Here is a 21593-nt window from a genome sequence, read left to right as displayed (position 1 = left end):
TCTCATAGTGAAAGGGAAAGGGACGTGTCCAGGCTGTCTGGCTGTGCCTTGCCATCGCTTGGCTGGGCTGTTGGTGTCTGCAGTTTTTCAGTCTGTTCCTGTCCTCATCTACAGTACTGTCTCTGACTGGGATATAGCAGACAGGACAGGCTAGCTCGCTGGCTGGCTAACTAATACCTAGCCTTCTACTGGGATTGGGCCTGAATACCCATGCCATTGCTGTGGATTATGTTTTTATGTTCCTTACTTTTTCTCATAATATAGGGCTGTAAATGCCTTGTTGAAATGGAGCATTTCTATTGGTTGAGAGGAACTATGAATCTGTTACCAGGTAAGCTGACATGTGGATGGTGTAGAATTAATACCCTGATATGTTTCTCTCTGACTGTCAGAGACAACTATTATCAATGAAACGTAAAACATATCAAAAATATGACTTTTATGAGTTTTAAACTTGGTCATACTATAGACCAGGGGTATTCAACTCTTACCCTATGAGGTCCGGAGCGTGTTGGTTTTCTGTTCTACCTCATAGTTAATTGCACCCACCAGGTATCCCAGGTCTAAATCGGTCTCTGATTAGAGGGGAACAATGAAAAAAATGCAGTGGAACAGGCTTCAAGGTCCAGAATTGAGTTTGAGGGCAGACTGTTAGATTAATAGTTAATTCCGACCCTGATCCCATTCCTGAAAGTATGTATAGGGACCCAAGCATTTACAAAGCTGTGGGTAGCAGAATAAAAAACTAATAACCAAATGTAACTTGATCAAGAACAGAAATGGTTTACTGCAGAAAGAATATACCTCTACAGGTAGATGGATCTGAGCGTCGATATAAACATGAATTTTGGACCCAATTAAAAAATCTCCAGGTAACAACATCTTGATAGAACAAAATGAACACAAATAAACAACAACCACTTCGCAACAGAGAACAACACCTGCAGAACAAGAGCCTAAGATAATTCAACAGTCATTGGGTTGGTAGAGTGAATAAAAAGTGTCCAACATGGCAACCATGTGTGGTACAGTACATGTGGTGCAGTAGCAACAGAAAATACTCTAGCACGTGAGACTGTCAGGCCACAGACTCATGATGGGATGGCGATGTGGGATGGTGATTTGTGATTGGATGCTTCGACGGCTTAAGACGTTTAAACATGGAGTTAGCAACACCCTAGTTGTGGGTTTAGTTTAGTGGGAAGATTTCTTTTTTGGCTATAGCTTAGTGTAGATTGTGGAGGCCCACATCTGAACTCTCTGGCCTTTATAAGAAATGCTGCTTGTATGAAGATGACAGGGACAAAACTGTAGCATCATATTTCTGTGTTTCAGAAATGCCTCGTCTGCCTTGAGGCTGGGGGTGGAGGGAGAAGGAGGGCAAATGTCGGCATTTGTAACGCCTTCATTGTGCCTAAATAGGCATTGCAGCTATGTTTTGTGTTCTATTTAAATGTATGTCAGAAAATCTACGACAGTATGTGCATATTTGTGATATATGTGCATCGTGTGTAGCTAAATGAGTTCCCTATGCCTTAGATCCCAAATTATGACGTGAACACATTGTGAGAATCTAACATGCAGTGAGTTTAGCATGATCATTCAAAAAAACACTGCGCTGTGGGAGGGAGGGCTGTAACCCAGTTCCTAACTAGCCCTGCTGCAGTATAACGTAACATATGCCTAGGGACCAAAAATAGACCCTCCTCACACACACTTGCGCCCATGAATTGATAAACCCTTGGACATACTCACGCGCACACACATACATGCTTGCTCATACAGGCACACACACACCACACACACATACACACGCTTGCTTATACATGCACACACAAGCAATAGTGCGTGTTGTGGCTGAGTTTTGGGCACAGGGGAAGCGCCTGCCGTGGCTCAGATGGCGACAGATGGCTAGAGACAAATCAGCCTGGGAATCAGGAACCCTGTCCCTCTTACTCTGTGTTGAGGACGTTCTGCCATGCTGGGAAACGTTGCTCCAGAACTTGGTTGGTGTCTATGAGTGTGTGTGGGGGTATATTGCACCTTGGTGGTACAGTATATGTTTGTGTGGGGTTGACCTGGGTTATGTAAAGCCCTCATAACACCTGTTTAGAAACATGACTAAGACACACACCACAACTTGACTGTGGAGCAAAGCTCACTTTTACAAGGAGATGTCAGTCCTGCCCTCTCAATGACTCCTGCCGTTCAGACTTGAATACACACATGTAAACACATGCACACGTACACACGCGCACGCACACATACACACACACACACACTCGTGTTTGCAGTACTTACTTATGCATTGAGAGGGCACAATAACATTCTCTCTATATCAGTTACCTAGAATAGCATGTTATTGTCTTTTTCATGTGCTGGTAGTATGCAGCCAGTCACATTGTTTGTGTGTGTGTGGGGTATGTATGTCAGTGTGCATATGCCAGGGTGAATGTGTGTTTATGTGAGGGCATGCATATATGTGTGTGTGTGTGTGTTACGAACCCCTTTGGCCCTGCAGTCTAGGGGGGATGGAAACGAGACCCGTAACATATCTCATGCATATCATAACAGTGAAAAGGAACAATGAGAATCTAAAAACAACAGACAACCTAAACCTACCGTCAAACACTTAAGGTGTATTTGTTAAACACACGGTAATGGGGGGGGGGGGGGGGGGGGCTAAGCTGGACCCAAGGAAAGAACTAATAAATATATTTAGCCTAGCCTGCTTCATGAACAGTTAGCTAACTAACCAATAAAATCATACACCACAACAATACATACTCACATAATAACGAACAAATGGAGAGAGAGAGAGAGAGAGCGAGAGAGAGAGAGAGAGAGAGAGAGAGAGAGACAGACAGACAGACAGAGAGAGAGAGAGACAGACAGACAGACAGACAGACAGACAGACAGACAGACAGACAGACAGACAGACAGACAGACAGACACACAGAGCAGGGTTTGAAGTGAACAGCACTTAGATGAGAAGGCCTCTGAATTCCCTCTATAGGAAAACCTACTTCATGCACAGACAGACATGGTTTTATGAAGAATGCAAAAATCTAAGAAAGAAATTGAGAAACCTGTCCAACCAAAAACATAGAGACCCGGAAAACCTGAGTCTACGCCTTCACTATGGTGAATCACTAAAACAATACAGAAATACACTACGAAAATAGAAGGAACAGCATGTCAGAAATCAGCTCAATGTAATTGAAGAATCCATAGACTCTAACCACTTCTGGGAAAATTGGAAAACACTAAACAAACAACAACACAAAGAATTATCTATCCAAAATGGAGACGTATGGGTAAACCACTTCTCCAATCTTTTTGGCTCTATAACAAAGAATAAAGAGCAAAAACATATACATGATCAAATACAGATCTTAGAATCAACTATTAAAGACTACCAGAACCCACTGGATTCTCCAATTACATTGAATGAGTTACAGGACAAAATAAAAACTCTCCAACCCAAAAAGGCCTGTGGTGTTTATGATATCCTCAATGAAATGATCAAATATACAGACAACAAATTCCAATTGGCTATACTAAAACTCTTTAACATCATCCTTAGCTCTGGCATCTTCCCCAATATTTGGAACCAAGGACTGATCACCCCAATCCACAATCTACCGTGGAATATGCGTCAACAGTAACCTTGGGGAAATCCTCTGCATTGTCATTAACAGCAGACTCGTACATTTCCTCAATGAAAACAATGTACTGAGCAAATGTCAAATTGGCTTTTTACCAAATTACCGTACAACAGATCACGTATTCACCCTGCACACCCTAATTGACAACCAAACAAACCAAAACAAAGGCAAAGTCTTCTCATGCTTTGTTGATTTCAAAAAAGCCTTCGACTCAATTTGGCATGAGGGTCTGCTATACAAACTGATGGAAAGTGGTGTTGGGGGTAAAACATACAACATTATAAAATCCATGTACACAAACAACAAGTGAGCGGTTAAAATTGGCAAAATACACACACATTTCTTCACACAGGGTCGTGGGGTGAGACAGGGATGCAGCTTAAGCCCCACCCTCTTCAACATATATATCAACGAATTGGCGCGGGCACTAGAAAAGTCTGCAGCACCCGGCCTCACCCTACTAGAATCCGAAGTCAAATGTCTGCTGTTTGCTGATGATCTGGTTCTTCTGTCACCAACCAAGGAGGGCCTACAGCAGCACCTATATCTTATGCACAGATTCCTTGGCCCTGACAGTAAATCTCAGTAAGACCAAAATAATGGTGTTCCAAAAAAGGTCCAGTCGCCAGGACCACAAATACAAATTCCATCTAGACACTGTTGCCCTAGAGCACACAAAAAAACTATACATACCTTGGCCTAAACATCAGCGCCACAGGTAACTTCCACAAAGCTGTGAACGATCTGAGAGACAAGGCAAGAAGGGCATTCTATGCCATCAAAAGGAACATACATTTCAACATACCAATTAGGATTTGGCTAAAAATACTTGAATCAGTCATAGAGCCCATTGCCCTTTATGGTTGTGAGGTCTGGGGTCCGCTCACCAACCAAGACTTCACAAAATGGGACAAACACCAAATTGAGACTCTGAGAACACCAAATAATGCATGCAGAGCAGAATTAGGCAGATACCCACTAATTATCAAAATCCAGAAAAGAGCCGTTAAATTCTATAACCACCTAAAAGGAAGCGATTCCCAAACCTTCCATAACAAAGCCATCACCTACAGAGAGATGAACCTGGAGAAGAGTCCCCTAAGCAAGCTGGTCCTGGGGCTCTGTTCACAAACACACCCAACAGAGCCCCAGGACAGCAGCACAATTAGACCCAACCAAATCATGAGAAAACAAAAAGATAATTACTTGACACATTGGAAAGAATTAACAAAAAAACAGAGCAAACTAGAATGCTATTTGGCCCTACACAGAGAGTACACAGCGGCAGAATACCTGACCACTGTGACTGACCCAAAATTAAGGAAATCTTTGACTATGTACAGACTCAGTGAGCATAGCCTTGCTATTGAGAAAGGCCGCCGTAGGCAGACATGGCTCTCAAGAGAAGACAGGCTATGTGCTCACTGCCCACAAAATGAGGTGGAAACTGAGCTGCACTTCTTAACCTCCTGCCCAATGTATGACCATATTAGAGAGACATGTTTCCCTCAGATTACACAGATCCACAAAGAATTCGAAAACAAATCCAATTTTGATAAACTCCCATATCTACTGGGGGAAATTCCACAGTGTGCCATCACAGCAGCAAGATTTGTGACCTGTTGCCACGAGAAAAGGGCAACCAGTGAAGAACACACACCATTGTAAATACAACCCATATTTATGCTTATTTATTTTATCTTGTGTCCTTTAACCATTTGTACATTGTTAAAACACTGTATATATATAATATGACATTTGTAATGTCTTTATTGTTTTGAGAGAGAGAGAGAGAGAGAGAGAGAGAGAGAGAGAGAGAGAGAGAGAGAGAGAGAGAGAGAGAGAGAGAGAGAGAGAGAGAGAGAGAGAGAGAGAGAGAGAGAGAGAGAGAGAGAGAGAGAGAGAGAGAGAGAGAGAGAGAGAGAGAGAGAGAGAGAGAGAGAGAGAGAGAGAGAGAGAGAGAGAGAGAGAGAGAGAGAGAGAGAGAGAGAGAGAGAGAGAGAGAGAGAGAGAGAGAGAGAGAGAGAGAGAGAGAAAAAAAGTTTGGGAAAACAACTGACTGGGTTTTCAAACCAAGGGAAAGGGGATGTGATTGGGTAAGGGAAAAGGAGCAGGTGTGTCTTTAGTGGCGACTGATGTGACTAGGGCAGGAGGAGAGAAAACAAATACACACACAGGATACCTGTATCCGTAACAGTGTGTGTGTGCCTGGATGAGCGGTCCAGCAGTTTGTGCCAGTATTCCTCTCTCTGCTAACCTCTGGAATCCCATTCCCAAAACACATTGCCCCTTGGCGTGCGTCTCTCTCCCTGCTCAAAATCCTGGTGTGATCCCCCTACGTGTGCTGCTGGGGATGAGCTTCTGTCTTTGTGTAGTGTCAGTGTTCTCCAGGACTTAAAGAGAGTACAGGCTTTTGTTCCATGTTGTCACTAACACACCTGATTCAACTAGTCAATTAACCATCAAACCCTTCATTAGTTAAATTACTGTAGGTGGGTCGGTGCTGGGCTGTACACCCTGCTGGGCCCACTCCCCCAGTCTATACAACAGCTGGCTTTTAGTTAGGGAAGCTAGCTAGTGTCTGTCACTGATACCCAGAGATACACTCATTCAGTGTGTTTTAGTTCAGTTGTTGAGGTAATTAACTTGGCTCTATATTTTTAGTAGTTGTAATGTTTTCTATTAGTGGCTGATTGCGGCTGTTTTACTTTCAAGAGGACACACTGATGGTTAGGGATAAGAATAGTAACAGGTCAAACACCTTCGGCCAATCAGTAAAGATGCTACTGGCACTCAGCCAATGAGGAAGAGGTTTGTTGGCATGGCCGCAGTGCGTAAGGAGATTATTGGCAGGTCAAATATGGATAAGGGGAGATGGAGTCAGATAATGCAGGAATGTTAGCTGGCTATTTTGGAGACGTGAAAGGCATGCTGTGTGTGTGTGTGTGTGTGTGTGGTGTGTGTGCGCGTGTGTGGTGTGTGTGCCACTCTGCCACTCCATCGCCTCCCCCTTTCCCTCCTATAACAACTCCATCTCTTTCCCTTCTCACCTCCTGACCACACCACCTGTCCTCTCCTCTCTCCCTATCTTCTCCTCTCCTCCCTCACTCCCTTTCCTCCTCCCTCTCTCCCTAAATCAGCCTGCGGTCTCTCCTGAGGGAGTGTGAGCAAATTGAATGAGAAAGACTCCATTAATCATTCTATCAGCTCTGGGTCCTCGCTCCTCTATCGCTTTTCTATCAGGCACCGGCAACTTCTACTTGTTGAGGTCCTAACTTTTTTTATCAGGCACTTTTACTGTCCAGAGATACTTGTGGGGTCTTTGCAGGGGCTCATGAGACTGCTCCTCGGGCACTCAGAGTGAGATACAATCCCTAAGTATTTATTTGGACAGTAAAGCTAAAACATTGAATTTGGCTCTATACACCAGTATTTTTTATTTGATATATACACATACTTGTTACATGAGGCGACAGTACAGAATGACACCTTTTATTTGATATATACACATACTTGTTACATGAGGCGACAGTACAGAATGACACCTTTTATTTGATATATACACATACTTGTTACATGAGGCGACAGTACAGAATGACACCTTTTATTTGATATATACACATACTTGTTACATGAGGCGACAGTACAGAATGACACCTTTTATTTGATATATACACATACTTGTTACATGAGGCGACAGTACAGAATGACACCTTTTATTTGATATATACACATACTTGTTACATGAGGCGACAGTACAGAATGACACCTTTTATTTGATATATACACATACTTGTTACATGAGGCGACAGTACAGAATGACACCTTTTATTTGATATATACACATACTTGTTACATGAGGCGACAGTACAGAATGACACCTTTTATTTGATATATACACATACTTGTTACATGAGGCGACAGTACAGAATGACACCTTTTATTTGATATATACACATACTTGTTACATGAGGCGACAGTACAGAATGACACCTTTTATTTGATATATACACATACTTGTTACATGAGGCGACAGTACAGAATGACACCTTTTATTTGATATATACACATACTTGTTACATGAGGCGACAGTACAGAATGACACCTTTTATTTGATATATACACATACTTGTTACATGAGGCGACAGTACAGAATGACACCTTTTATTTGATATATACACATACTTGTTACATGAGGCGACAGTACAGAATGACACCTTTTATTTGATATATACACATACTTGTTACATGAGGCGACAGTACAGAATGACACCTTTTATTTGATATATACACATACTTGTTACATGAGGCGACAGTACAGAATGACACCTTTTATTTGATATATACACATACTTGTTACATGAGGCGACAGTACAGAATGACACCTTTTATTTGATATATACACATACTTGTTACATGAGGCGACAGTACAGAATGACACCTTTTATTTGATATATACACATACTTGTTACATGAGGCGACAGTACAGAATGACACCTTTTATTTGATATATACACATACTTGTTACATGAGGCGACAGTACAGAATGACACCTTTTATTTGATATATACACATACTTGTTACATGAGGCGACAGTACAGAATGACACCTTTTATTTGATATATACACATACTTGTTACATGAGGCGACAGTACAGAATGACACCTTTTATTTGATATATACACATACTTGTTACATGAGGCGACAGTACAGAATGACACCTTTTATTTGATATATACACATACTTGTTACATGAGGCAACAGTACAGAATGACACCTTTTATTTGACGGTATTTCCATCTGATTCAGAAATGAATGTTGATGTTTCTAGTCCCCCCATTTGATGGTGTCATAAGTATTTGGACGAACTCACTTATGGTGTATTAAGTATTTGGTCCCATATTCCTAGCACACAATGACTACATCAAGCTTGTGACTCTACAAACTTGTTGGATGTATTTGGAGTTTGTTTTGGTTGTGTTTAGGATTATCTTGTGCCCAATAGAAATGAATGGTAAACAATGTATTGTGTCATTTTGTAGTTACTTTTATTGTAAACAAGATTCAAATATGTTTCAGAACACTTATTAATTGATGTGAATGCTACTATGATTATGGATAATCATGAATGAATTGTGAATAATGATTAGTGAGAAAGATACAGAGACATAGATATCATACACCCCCCCACGTATATCCTCCTATTTACTTAGATAAGGCTTCTTTGAATGCACAAACACACTAGCCTATTCCTCTCCTTAGCGTGTCTCTCTGACCATCTGTCCCTCTGTCTATTCACCGTGGCTACTGCAGCTGGCCTGGCAGGGCTGATGTGTGTTGCTAGGTCAGGCTGGCAGTGCTGATGTGTGTTGCTAGGTCAGGCTGGCAGGGCTGATGTGTGTTGCTAGGTCAGGCTGGCAGGGCTGATGTGTGTTGCTAGGTCAGGCTGGCAGGGCTGATGTGTGTTGCTAGGTCAGGCTGGCAGGGCTGATGTGTGTTGCTAGGTCAGGCTGGCACGACAGAGGTCCGGAAGCGGTGATACAGACAGAGAATCAGTTTCCCCTTGAAGACAATGTTCCTACAGGGGAGAGAGACAGGAAGACAGTGTTCCTACAGGGGAGAGAGACAGGAAGACAGTGTTCCTACAGGGTATAGAGACAGGAAGACAGTGTTCCTACAGGGGGGAGAGAGACAGGAAGACAATGTTTCTACAGGGGAGAGAGACAGGAAGACAGTGTTCCTACAGGGGGGAGAGAGACAGGAAGACAGTGTTCCTACAGGGGAGAGAGACAGGAAGACAGTGTTCCTACAGGGGGAGAGAGACAGGAAGACAGTGTTCCTACAGGGGAGAGAGACAGGAAGACAGTGTTCCTACAGGGGGAGAGAGACAGGAAGACAATGTTCCTACAGGGGATAGAGACAGGAAGACAATGTTCCTACAGGGGATAGAGACAGGAAGACATTGTTCCTACAGGGGAGAGAGACAGGAAGACAATGTTCCTACAGGGGAGAGAGACAGGAAGACAATGTTCCTACAGGGGGGAGAGACAAGAAGACAATGTTCCTACAGGGGGGAGAGAGACAGGAAGACAGTGTTCCTACAGGGGAGAGAGACAGGAAGACAATGTTCCTACAGGGGAGAGAGACAGGAAGACAATGTTTCTACAGGGGAGAGAGACAGGAAGACAATGTTTCTACAGGGGAGAGAGACAGGAAGACAATGTTCCTACAGGGGGAGAGAGACAGGAAGACAATGTTTCTACAGGGAGAGAGAAAGGAAGACAATGTTCCTACAGGGGAGAGAGACAGGAAGACAGTGTTCCTACACGGGGAGAGAGACAGGAAGACAGTGTTCCTACAGAAAATAGAGACAGGAAGACAGTGTTCCTACAGGGGATAGAGACAGGAAGACAATGTTCCTACAGAAAATAGAGACAGGAAGACAGTGTTCCTACAGGGGATAGAGACAGGAAGACAATGTTCCTACAGAAAATAGAGACAGGAAGACAGTGTTCCTACAGGGGATAGAGACAGGAAGACAGTGTTCCTACAGGGGATAGAGACAGGAAGACAGTGATCCTACAGGGGAGAGAGACAGGAAGACAATGTTCCTACAGGGGAGAGAAACAGGAAGACAATGTTCCTACAGGGGAGAGAAACAGGAAGACAATGTTCCTACAGGGGAGAGAGACAGGAAGGCTTCGGAAGTTTGTAATTTCCACTTTGAAATTTCAGACTTGATGTTCAATCTTAATTAGTATGTGAAGTGTGTGTGTGTGTGTGTGTGTGTGTGTGTGTGTGTGTGTGTGTGTGTGTGTGTGTGTGTGTGTGTGTATGCACTTATGCAATGTGTCTGTTAAACTCTCCCAGTGAGGATACTTGATAACATTTTATTGTACTGCATAAACTACCTAGGCTATACCATTGATTCTCTCTCCCACATCCACTTCTCCAGCTAGTTACCTCACTGAAACATACTGCAAAAAGGAACATAAAGTAACATAAAGTAAAGGTTAAGGATGCTATAAGTGTTGAAGTGGGAGATATCTTGACTATCTCTTGCAGCCTGTGTCCCAATAACATAGAGTATATCGACTTCATAATGTACTTATTCATCGAATACAGTGTTTCCCAAATAGTGAGTTTAGACCACTAAGTCTGCTGTGTCTGTCTGTCGGGACCTACTTGTTTTTTTATAAAATATCTCACTGTCTGTTCCCAGGTTTGTCCAGGTTTTCCAGCATGTTTGGGAAGAAGAAAAAGAGGCTGGAGATTTCAGCTCCATCTAACTTTGAGCACCGGGTCCACACAGGTTTCGATGCGCGGGAGCAGAAGTTCACTGGCCTGCCCCAGCAATGGCAGAGTCTCCTGGCAGACACAGCCAACAGGCCGAAGCCCATGGTAGACCCCTCCTATATCACGCCCATACAGCTGGCTCCTATGAAGGTAGAGTACCGGTGGACAAACGGTGCTACTCTATGTCTGTCTCTATTCTCTCAGTCATGTCTCTTTCCTTCTTTCTTTCCCTCGGATTCTCTCTCTCTTCATGTCCCTTTTTAATCCCCTATCTTATATTATACTAAATGGGTTGTGAAATGTAATGCTTTTAATTTTTTAGAACTGTCTTAATTTTGCTGGACCCCAGGAAGAGTAGCTGCTGACTTTGTAGCAGCTAATGGGGATCCATAATAAATACTTTTCCTTTCCTCCATCTCTCCATCTCTCCATCCCTACCTACCTACCTACCTACCTACCTACCTACATACATACATACATACATACATACATACATACACCGGGTGTCCTTGAGCACCAGTCTGGCTCCATTCACATGTTATGAGCTGTTATGTTGTCTTTATGTGAAGGGAAGATGGGCAATTCTTCTACGTGGTAGATATAGTAAATGTAAATCCGGGATGCTATGATATGTTACGTTTCGAATGGTATATATTCATTTTTGGAGGTCCATCATCCATTTTGTATGATATCTTATGATCAATTCGTACATTATGTTACGTTATGTTTGTTGTGGCTAATGTTAAGTAGGTGGCTAATGTTAGCTAGGCTAGGGGTTAGAGTTAGGGTTAAGGTTAAGGTTAGAGTTTTGAGTTAGGTAAAAGGGTTAAGGTTAGGGTTAGCTAACATGCTAAGTAGTTGCAAAATAGCTAAAAAGTAGTAAGCCATTGCAAAGTTGCTAATGACCTAATTAAATGCTAGACGTTCGCGTTATATGCCAACCCATCCACCCCGACCAACCACCCTACTTTAGATTTTGCCTTAAGTAACCTTCTGTCTCATGTAACCATACCAAAATAACATATCATACTCATTTAAGTGTACCCGGGTGTACGTTTACTATGTTACGTCTAGTCTATGAGACCAGGCTGTTCCACAACATGTACACGCTTCCTCAAGGCTCTAAGAAGCCATAGACCTTGTTAAAAGATATAGACCTTGAACTTCTGATAGTACCTGAGCTCTCCAGAAATACTAATCTATTCACAGGTTGATTGTTATATTCTTCAACGTTCCATTATTGATCCTGGGAGTGTCTGATTCCTCCAGTCACTTACATACCTTTAATTCAGCCAGTTGCACAATTAACTGTTTACAATCAGCCTATTATAACTGACTTACCAACGCCTAAGGGGATGATTGGATTGCCATGAAAGACTAAGGTATTTTTGTCCATGCTGATTGGCTAGTGGCGAGCTCGTTGCCAAATGTGCAGATAACAAAAATCGAAGGTAGCTTTGGACAAACTGATTGGCTAGTGGCAAGCTTATTACCAAACGTGCAGATAACAAAAGTGCTGCCGTAACTAGTAATTGTTAAGAGAAATTCAATATCCTATCATTTTTCTTGACAAAACAAATCGGATACAATCTCTTTGCAGATGACAGTGTAAAGTGAATTGCCCATGTTTCCTCCTCTGTGACTGTGTTCTGCATTGTCCCTGAATGTTCCTATGCTGTGTTGTGCTTCAATGACTCATTTATATGCTAGTTTATTCAATAGGGCCAGATACAATTAATACACAGGCAAATTAACTCCTCAACAGTCAGAAGCATTTCACCATCGTGCTTTAGCCTATGCTAGTGTACAGCAGCAGTCCCTGAAGTTGTAATGCCTGTTTATAACATTACTCCTTTAGGAAGCATTAGAGGGGTTTCTGAAGGGATTCTGTTTAGTGTGTGGCTGCTAGCTGTTGTAAATAGGTGTCCTAGACCTATTGGCCCAGCCTGTGGTAGTGGTAGTGTCAGTGTAGCCATTCTACTCTTCTCCTGCTCCGTCTGTGGAGTCCCACTCATACTGCATGTTTGGCCCCCCGGCCCACCGGTCCTCAGCCTCCCGGGCCCTCAGCCCCCCAGCCCCCCGGCCCTCAGCCTCCCGGGCCCTCGGCCCCCCGGCCCCCCGGCCCTCAGCCTCCCGGGCCCTCAGCCCCCTGGCCCCCCGGCCCTCAGCCCCCCGGCCCCCCGGCCCTCAGCCTCCCGGGCCCTCAGCCCCCTGGCCCCCCGGCCCCCCGGCCCTCAGCCCCCCGGCCCCCCGGCCCTCAGCCTCCCGGGCCCTCAGCCCCCCGGCCCACCGGCCCTCAGCCCCCCGGCCCCCCGGCCCACCGGCCCTCAGCCTCCCGGGCCCCCAGCCCCTCGGGCCCTCAGCCCCCCGGCCCTCAGCCTCCGGGGCCCTCAGCCCCCTGGCCCCCCGGCCCTCAGCCCTCACACCCTGTGCTCTATGTCTCTACACCTGCTTGCACTTGCAATTCTTCGCTGTACAATAAACTGACATAAGCCAACGACACACACAACACGGACATACACTTTATCGTTTCAGCAACTGTTTTGATAGTTAATAATCAAACTGAATAGCTGGTACTGATAAAATAATCGATAAAGAATTGTCGTTGATTGTCAACAACAGTGCAAATAATCCTCGAAGCTAAGCACTTAGTCAGAAGAGGCCTTAACGACAGTTTAATATAAATATTCTCATAGCAGTAGACCATCATCTTAGATAAATTAATAAGCAGCATACATAGCCTGCTTAGCCTCACTGCTTCTAAACTTACCAGTCTTGAAATGGTCCGTATTTGGCAGTGTTGCATTGCACAACTCTAGACTACATTTGTAGCAGTAGCTTATCAAAGAGATGGGTATTATCTTCAGCATTATCCGCTACGCTACGCTAGTCTATGAGGAGCCACTGGCATTTGGGAGAATAGGAGTGAGAGGACATGCCATCACAGGATATGACATCAGAAATATATTGAAATACTTCCTGTCTAACCTCAGTTGACATTCTACCTCTAACTTAAAAAAGGTTTTAGACATCTGCAGCAACTACACAAAAACACTTTTTTTTGTAAAACTTGATCTTTCTAGAACAGCACTGTTGCCATTGGAGATATCTCTGAAGAGGGGAAACAAGACTTTAATTCTGTTGCTCTCTTCACAGATATCTCCCAAGGAAATCTGGTCGGCCGAAACACCCTTGTGAAAAGTATGACTTCTACTACCCTTCACTTCCCTTTTCTTGTTTTCCTTTTTTGGTCACATACAGTCACAACCACACACCGCTGTTCTTCTTTAACTACATCTCTCCAAAACTACCTGTCCACATGCACACTTCCTGTCCTCAAGTGGAAGCAGTGTGTTTAGGTGGCTGGGAGCGGAGGGGGGGGGGGAATAGTACATAGTACATATTTTATCTCTCATATGCATGACCCCGAAAAGTGGCAATTCTGTATAGGTAGCGGAATGCTGTTCATTTTCTTTTTATTGAGTATTTTTTTCCAAGATGTGCCAGCATTGATGTGGATATATGGGTGTGAAGTGCATGCTCCCATGGCCTGCTATAAAGAGCAGATTTGTGTAAAAAGAATAGAATTTTAAATCATTTCAAATACTGCATCTGTGCTTGTTTGAGCTTGTCTGTTGCCATGGAACCACTAGAAAAGCCTTGAAAGTGTAAAACTCGCCCACCTGGCCCTCCAGGCAGGGTAAAGCAAATGCTAAAAATATTTGAAAGATTTCAAATGGTATTTGAACCCAGGACTGATACAGAGCCAGTAGAGAAATAGGTCAAAAGGGTTTGCATGTTTTTCAGAACACTCCCTGCCCTACCACATCAACCAACAACTAACTAACCAACTGGCCTGAGCCAGTTCCATTACTCACTCCAGCTCACATACACACAAACACGCACACACTGCAGCTTTCTCTCCACATAAATGAATGACATATGATGTGCGGTTTCTGTGTCGTGAAGGCACAATAAGGCATATTGATGTTTTCCCATTTCAAGAAGAACAGTAGGTAGCCTAGCGGATAGAGCGTTGTAACCGAAAGTTTGCTGTTTTGAATACCTGAGCTAACCAGGTAAAACTCCAGACCTTATCAGGTATAACGTGGTTAATCTGTTGTAAAAAGGTGTAATATGGGCTACGATGGACCAGCGTTTTTCTAATCAGATCACATGGTTAATAAGAACTAATAGAAAGGCTCCTGGCCTTGGAAACCCTGCCAAACTGCAGCAACTTTCTACTTGTTCACATGAATTCCATTTTAAAGAACGACTAGAGGTGTTTCCTATACAAAGACACAGAGAAAGTGTGTCTTTGTTGGACAATAAAACTCACAGGGCTGAGCTTGCTTTATGCAACTGTAGGACTAATAAAAATTGACCTCACAGTCTATGTCAGCTATTGTGTTTATTGATTCCTTCCAGTTAATACGTTTGGATTGAAAACGTCTAGGTAGCCTAGTCAGCCCAGGTTTGAATAAAAACCACATTTGATCCCATTCACATTTTCTCAGAAACAAACGGGCTATAAATAAAGTACACAAGGTTAGAGCTTTGTTTACCCTGGCCAGAGGGCAGGGCGCATAGTAGCCTAGACTATGCAGCTGTTGTTAGTAGCCCACAGTTGATCAGACAGCATGTCAGATCTCTAGTGTTCAGGCTGCTACATTTATGGAAGAGTTTTGGCTCGTCTCTGTTGGGAGTGATGGGTTATCACGCTTGCTAAATAAATACCAGCAACCTGGTCTCAGAGCATTTCATATTATTCTGTACTTCCATTTAGTATGTAATGTTGTGTTTTGTATGGTATGTATTAATTTGTGGATGTCCATCACCCATTTTGTATAATATGTTAGGAATAATAATTCATATTATATGTTATAAATGTTGAAAACATACAGTATGTTATGAATTTCTAATATATACAATATATATACGAATTAGCAAAACGTGTGATATGTTACAAATTCTAGCTAGGTGGCTAACTTTAGCTAGCACGCTAATGTTAGTTAGCACACTAGGCTAGGGGTTAGGGTTAGGGTTAACTAAAAGGGTTAAGGTTAGGGTTAGGGGTGGGTTAGCTAACATGCTAAGTAGTTGCAAACTAGCTAAAAAGTAGTAAGTAATTATCAAGTCTATTATAATTAGCAGTGGTGGAAAAAGTACCCAATTGTCATACTTGAGTAAAAGTAAAGATACCTAAATAGAAAATTACTCAAGTAAAATATAAAGTCACCCAGTAAAATACTACTTATTTGTTTTTAAATATACTTTAGTATCAAAAGTAAATGTAATTGCTAAAATATGGAAAGTAAAAGTAAAGGTAGAATTAATATTAATTATATATTAATCAAACCAGACGGCTCCATTTTCTATTTAAAAAATAAATAAATACGGATAGCCAGGGGCACACTCGAACACACAATTCACAAAAAAGCATTTGTGTTTAGTGAATCCGCCAGATCAGAGTCTATTGCGATGACCAGGGATGTTCTCTTGATAAGTGCGTGAATTTGACCATTTCCTGTACTTCTAAGCATTGAAAATGTAATGAGTACTTTTGGGTGTCAGAGAAAATGTATGAAGTAAAAAGTATATATTTTTTAAGAATGTAGTGAAGTAAAAGTAAAAGTTGTCAAAAATATAATTGGTAAAGTAAAGTACAGATATCCCAAAAAACTACTTACAGTGCCTTGCGAAAGTATTCGGCCCCCTTGAACTTTGTGACCTTTTGCCACATTTCAGGCTTCAAACATAAAGATATAAAACTGTATTTTTTTGTGAAGAATCAACAAGTGGGACACAATCATGAAGTGGAACGACATTTATTGGATATTTCAAACTTTTTTAACAAATCAAAAACGGAAAAATTGGGCGTGCAAAATTATTCAGCCCCCTTAAGTTAATACTTTGTAGCGCCACCTTTTGCTGCGATTACAGCTGTAAGTCGCTTGGGGTATGTCTCCATCAGTTTTGCACATCGAGAGACTGAAATTTTTTCCCATTCCTCCTTGCAAAACAGCTCGAGCTCAGTGAGGTTGGATGGAGAGCATTTGTGAACAGCAGTTTTCAGTTCTTTCCACAGATTCTCGATTGGATTCAGGTCTGGACTTTGACTTGGCCATTCTAACACCTGGATATGTTTATTTTTTAACCATTCCATTGTAGATTTTGCTTTATGTTTTGGATCATTGTCTTGTTGGAAGACAAATCTCCGTCCCAGTCTCAGGTCTTTTGCAGACTCCATCAGGTTTTCTTCCAGAATGGTCCTGTATTTGGCTCCATCCATCTTCCCATCAATTTAACCATCTTCCCTGTCCCTGCTGAAGAAAAGCAGGCCCAAACCATGATGCTGCCACCACCATGTTTGACAGTGGGGATGGTGTGTTCAGCTGTGTTGCTTTTACGCCAAACATAACGTTTTGCATTGTTGCCAAAAAGTTCAATTTTGGTTTCATCTGACCAGAGCACCTTCTTCCACATGTTTGGTGTGTCTTGTGGCTTGTGGCAAACTTTAAACGACACTTTTTATGGATATCTTTAAGAAATGGCTTTCTTGCCACTCTTCCATAAAAGGCCAGATTTGTGCAATATACGACTGATTGTTGTCCTATGGACAGAGTCTCCCACCTCAGCTGTAGATCTCTGCAGTTCATCCAGAGTGATCATGGGCCTCTTGGCTGCATCTCTGATCAGTCTTCTCCTTGTATGAGCTGAAAGTTTAGAGGGACGGCCAGGTCTTGGTAGATTTGCAGTGGTCTGATACTCCTTCCATTTCAATATTATCACTTGCACAGTGCTCCCTTGGGATGTTTAAAGCTTGGGAAATCTATTTGTATCCAAATCTGGCTTTAAACTTCTTCACAACGGTATCTCGGACCTGCCTGGTGTGTTCCTTGTTCTTCATGATGCTCTCTGCGCTTTTAACGGACCTCTGAGACTATCACAGTGCAGGTGCATTTATACGGAGATTTGATTACACACAGGTGGATTGTATTTATCATCATTAGTCATTTAGGTCAACATTGGATCATTCAGAGATCCTCACTGAACTTCTGGAGAGAGTTTGCTGCACTGAAAGTAAAGGGGCTGAATAATTTTGCACGCCCAATTTTTCAGTTTTTGATTTGTTAAAAAAAGTTTGCAATATCCAATAAATGTCGTTCCACTTCATGATTGTGTCCCACTTGTTGTTGATTCTTCACAAAAAAATACAGTTTTATATCTTTATGTTTGAAGCCTGAAATGTGGCAAAAGGTCGCAAAGTTCAAGGGGGCCGAATACTTTCGCAAGGCACTGTAAGTAGTACTTTAAAGTGTTTTGTCTTTACACCACAGCTAATTAGCTAAAATTGTCTGTGAGGAGATTCGAACATGCAACCTTTGGGTTGCTAGAAGTTCACGTTATATGTCCATCCATCCATCCATCCATCCACCCACCCTGACCAATCACCCTCCTTTAGTTTTTGCCTTAAGTATGTATCGGTCTTATATAACCATACAAACATAACATATTATACTAAATGGTGTGTCTGTAAAGAATAATACGAAATGCTCTGAGACCAGGTTGCAACCGGAGGAAAGGGGAGTGGGCGTCTTGAGCTTTGTGCGTTGTGCCAGGACCACTTCGACCTGTGATTTCCATTAATCTGATTGGTTAAGACACGCAAAGAGCATGCAGCAGCACTCCAATGTAAAGGACAGAGAAATTGTGCCAGTTGTCAAATCATGAGGCAAATCGGTCTAAAAACCAGCACTGTGCCCCTCTTTTTAAGGCTTTGCGTCAAAATATATTTAAAACTGAATCAGTGGTGTGACGCTACACCTGATTGAAAAGGGCTGTGGCAAATGTCGCCTCGCCACATGTTTTCCAGAAGACCTGGTGTGTGTGTGTGTGTGGCTGAGTTACAGGGTGGGCTGTGCTATATGTATCCTCTCTGTGATGGCCTGATGTCCCCTCTGATGTCCCTCTCCCCTGGTCGTAATGACACATGACTGATGCTAGTCTGCGCCTGGCTGGCAGGCTCCCCCAGCACTGTGTCTAGCTGTGTGTGTGTGTGTCTTCTGCCTGGCAGTCTCCTAGTGCTGTCTCATTAAAGGGATACAGAGTAAAAGGTCAATGTGACGTTTGTGTGTGTATGTGTGTGTGTGTGTGTGTGGTGTGTGTGTGCGTGTGTGTGTGTATTTGTACCGTCCTCTGTCTGCCAGTCTCCTAGAGTAAAGGGACATAGAGTAAAAGGTCAATGTGACGTTTGAGTGTGTGTATGTGTGTGTGCACGCGCGTGTGTGTGTGTGTGTGTGTGTGTAGGGTTAGGGAGGTCATTGATGCTGAAATAACTCCCATCATCACCCTCTGGCTGACACTCATAGTTTATTCATTCTCTCCCCTTCCCTCTCCTCCATCCCTTTTCTTCCTTCATCCGTTCCTCTCCTTGCTCCCTTACTTTCCTTCTTCCCCTCTCCCCTACCCCCTCCTCCCCCCGTACTTCCATCCTCTCCTCTTCTCTAGAAGGTTTGGATCTGTATGCATGCACCCTCTCCCCTCTCCCAGGTGGAAATGCTCCATATCTCTAAAAGGAGAAGCACTTCTTTGGTTATTTATTCTTTCCCCCTCCTCCTTCAATCCCCATCCCCAATACATTACATTGGAGCCCAGAAGTAGGCTAACGCTAAGCGCTAACAGCATTTCCATGTTTAAAACATCTCTGTGGAGAGAGAGAGAGAGAGAGAGAGAGAGAGAGAGAGAGAGAGAGAGAGAGAGAGAGAGAGAGAGAGAGAGAGAGAGAGAGAGAGAGAGAGAGAGAGAGAGAGAGAGAGAGAGAGAGAGAGAGAGAGAGAGAGAGAGAGAGAGAGAGAGAGAGAGAGAGAGAGAGAGAGAGAGAGAGAGAGAGAGAGAGAGAGAGAGAGAGAGAGAGAGAGAGAGAGAGAGAGAGAGAGAGAGAGAGAGAGAGAGAGAGAGAGAGAGAGAGAGAGAGAGAGAGAGAGAGAGATGGCTTTGGGTTACAGCTAACATAGAGAGCTAGCCAGGCTGGGGTTGGGTTGTCGGTGAGATGTTTTTTATTCTTGAGCCCACCACCAACCCCTGTCTTCAGAGGACTGTTTTATTACAATGCTTCGTAATATTAAGGTCAGTCATTTTTTTGTATTATACATATTTTTCAATGTTTTTATTCTATTTGACCACAAACTGTACTGTGGCAGTGAAAGGGTTCATATTGGTGTGTGAATCATGTAGCTTTACACCCTCATGGTGTCAGATACTGTCTGTTAGCTTTATACCCTCATGATTTCAGATCCTGTCTGTTAGCTTTACACCCTCATGGTGTCAGATACTGTCTGTTAGCTTTATACCCTCATGATGTCAGATCCTGTCTGTTAGCTTTATACCCTCATGGTGTCAGATACTGTCTGTTAGCTTTATACCGTCATGGTGTCAGATACTGTCTGTTAGCTTTATACCCTCATGGTGTCAGATACTGTCTGTTAGCTTTATACCCTCATGATGTCAGATCCTGTCTGTTAGCTTTATACCCTCATGATGCAAGATCCTGTCTGTTAGCTTTATACCCTCATGATACCAGATCCTGTCTGTAAGCTTTATACCCTCATGATACCAGATCCTGTCTGTTAGCTTTATACCCTCATGATACCAGATCCTGTCTGTTAGCTTTATACCCTCATGATACCAGATCCTGTCTGGATAATTGACCCTGAAAGGTAGTAACACAGGGGCAGTGGTGAAGAATGGTAGTCTGTGTGTGTGTGTGTGTGTGTGTGTGTGTGTCTTTCTATATTTCCTCATCTGTGTCCCTGAATTAGAGTAAGGAAGTGAGAAAGTGTGAATGTTACAAATCAGAGTGACCAGCGAGCGGCTGATGGAAGGGTTAGGGTTTCACAACTGGGCTGGGGTAGAGAGACTGGCATGGTATAGACTTAAAGCAGATCAGTCACAATGAATATGCTATAGACTTAGCAAGAGCAGATCAATAGGTCATTGTGTGTGAACAACTGGTACACTGAGAACAGTAGGATCCAGTGAAGACGTCTAGCGCATTGAGAAGTGTGTGTATAGTAATAATACTACTAATACTGGGAGAGACTGTGGGGTAGCTACTGTGGTGTAGCTACTGTGGTGTAGCTACTGTGGTCTAGATACTGTGGTGTAGATACTGTGGTGTAGATACTATGGTGTAGATACTGTGGTGTAGATACTGTGTTGTAGATACTGTGGTGTAGATACTGTGGTGTAGCTACTGTGGTGTAGCTACTGGGTCAGTGACAGCTGGATATCACTGCAACGGGCCACCCCTTGGCATGTGACGGAGGAAACAAGATATGGATAGGGGCTGTGTGTGTTTGCATGTGTGTGTGTGTGTGGGGAGTGCTGGGTTCCAGGAGTTGCAGCTGGGTAGAGAGTTATGGTGTTGTTGGATTAGGGTTTGCGGGTGGGTATAGGGGGGCCTGGAGCCTGGGCACAGACGAGAGAAAGCAGCAGGTGGGAGAAAGCGTTAGCTGGGCCAGAAGAGAGACGGGGACTACCAGTGTCAGAGAGAGAGCGAGAGAGAGAGAGAGAGAGAGCTACAGCACTGGAGACCAACAGGGAAACGATTCATACCATCTCACAGGT

General features: G+C 43.1%; 1 protein-coding gene across 1 annotated transcript in view; it reads left to right on the top strand.

Moving 5' to 3' along the window:
- LOC139407294 (serine/threonine-protein kinase PAK 5-like) overlaps positions 1-21593 on the top strand; it is a 115351-nt gene that overhangs the window by 39896 nt on the left and 53862 nt on the right. Inside the window, exon 2 of the mRNA XM_071150949.1 lies at positions 10891-11114. Coding sequence (XP_071007050.1) covers positions 10911-11114 — 204 coding nt within the window. The 5' untranslated portion in view covers positions 10891-10910. The remainder of the gene's footprint in view (positions 1-10890; positions 11115-21593) is intronic.

Source organism: Oncorhynchus clarkii, chromosome 4 (assembly GCF_045791955.1).
Source record: "Oncorhynchus clarkii lewisi isolate Uvic-CL-2024 chromosome 4, UVic_Ocla_1.0, whole genome shotgun sequence".
Classification (NCBI taxonomy): Eukaryota; Metazoa; Chordata; class Actinopteri; order Salmoniformes; family Salmonidae; genus Oncorhynchus; species Oncorhynchus clarkii.
This window is presented reverse-complemented; position numbering and strand designations above follow the sequence as displayed.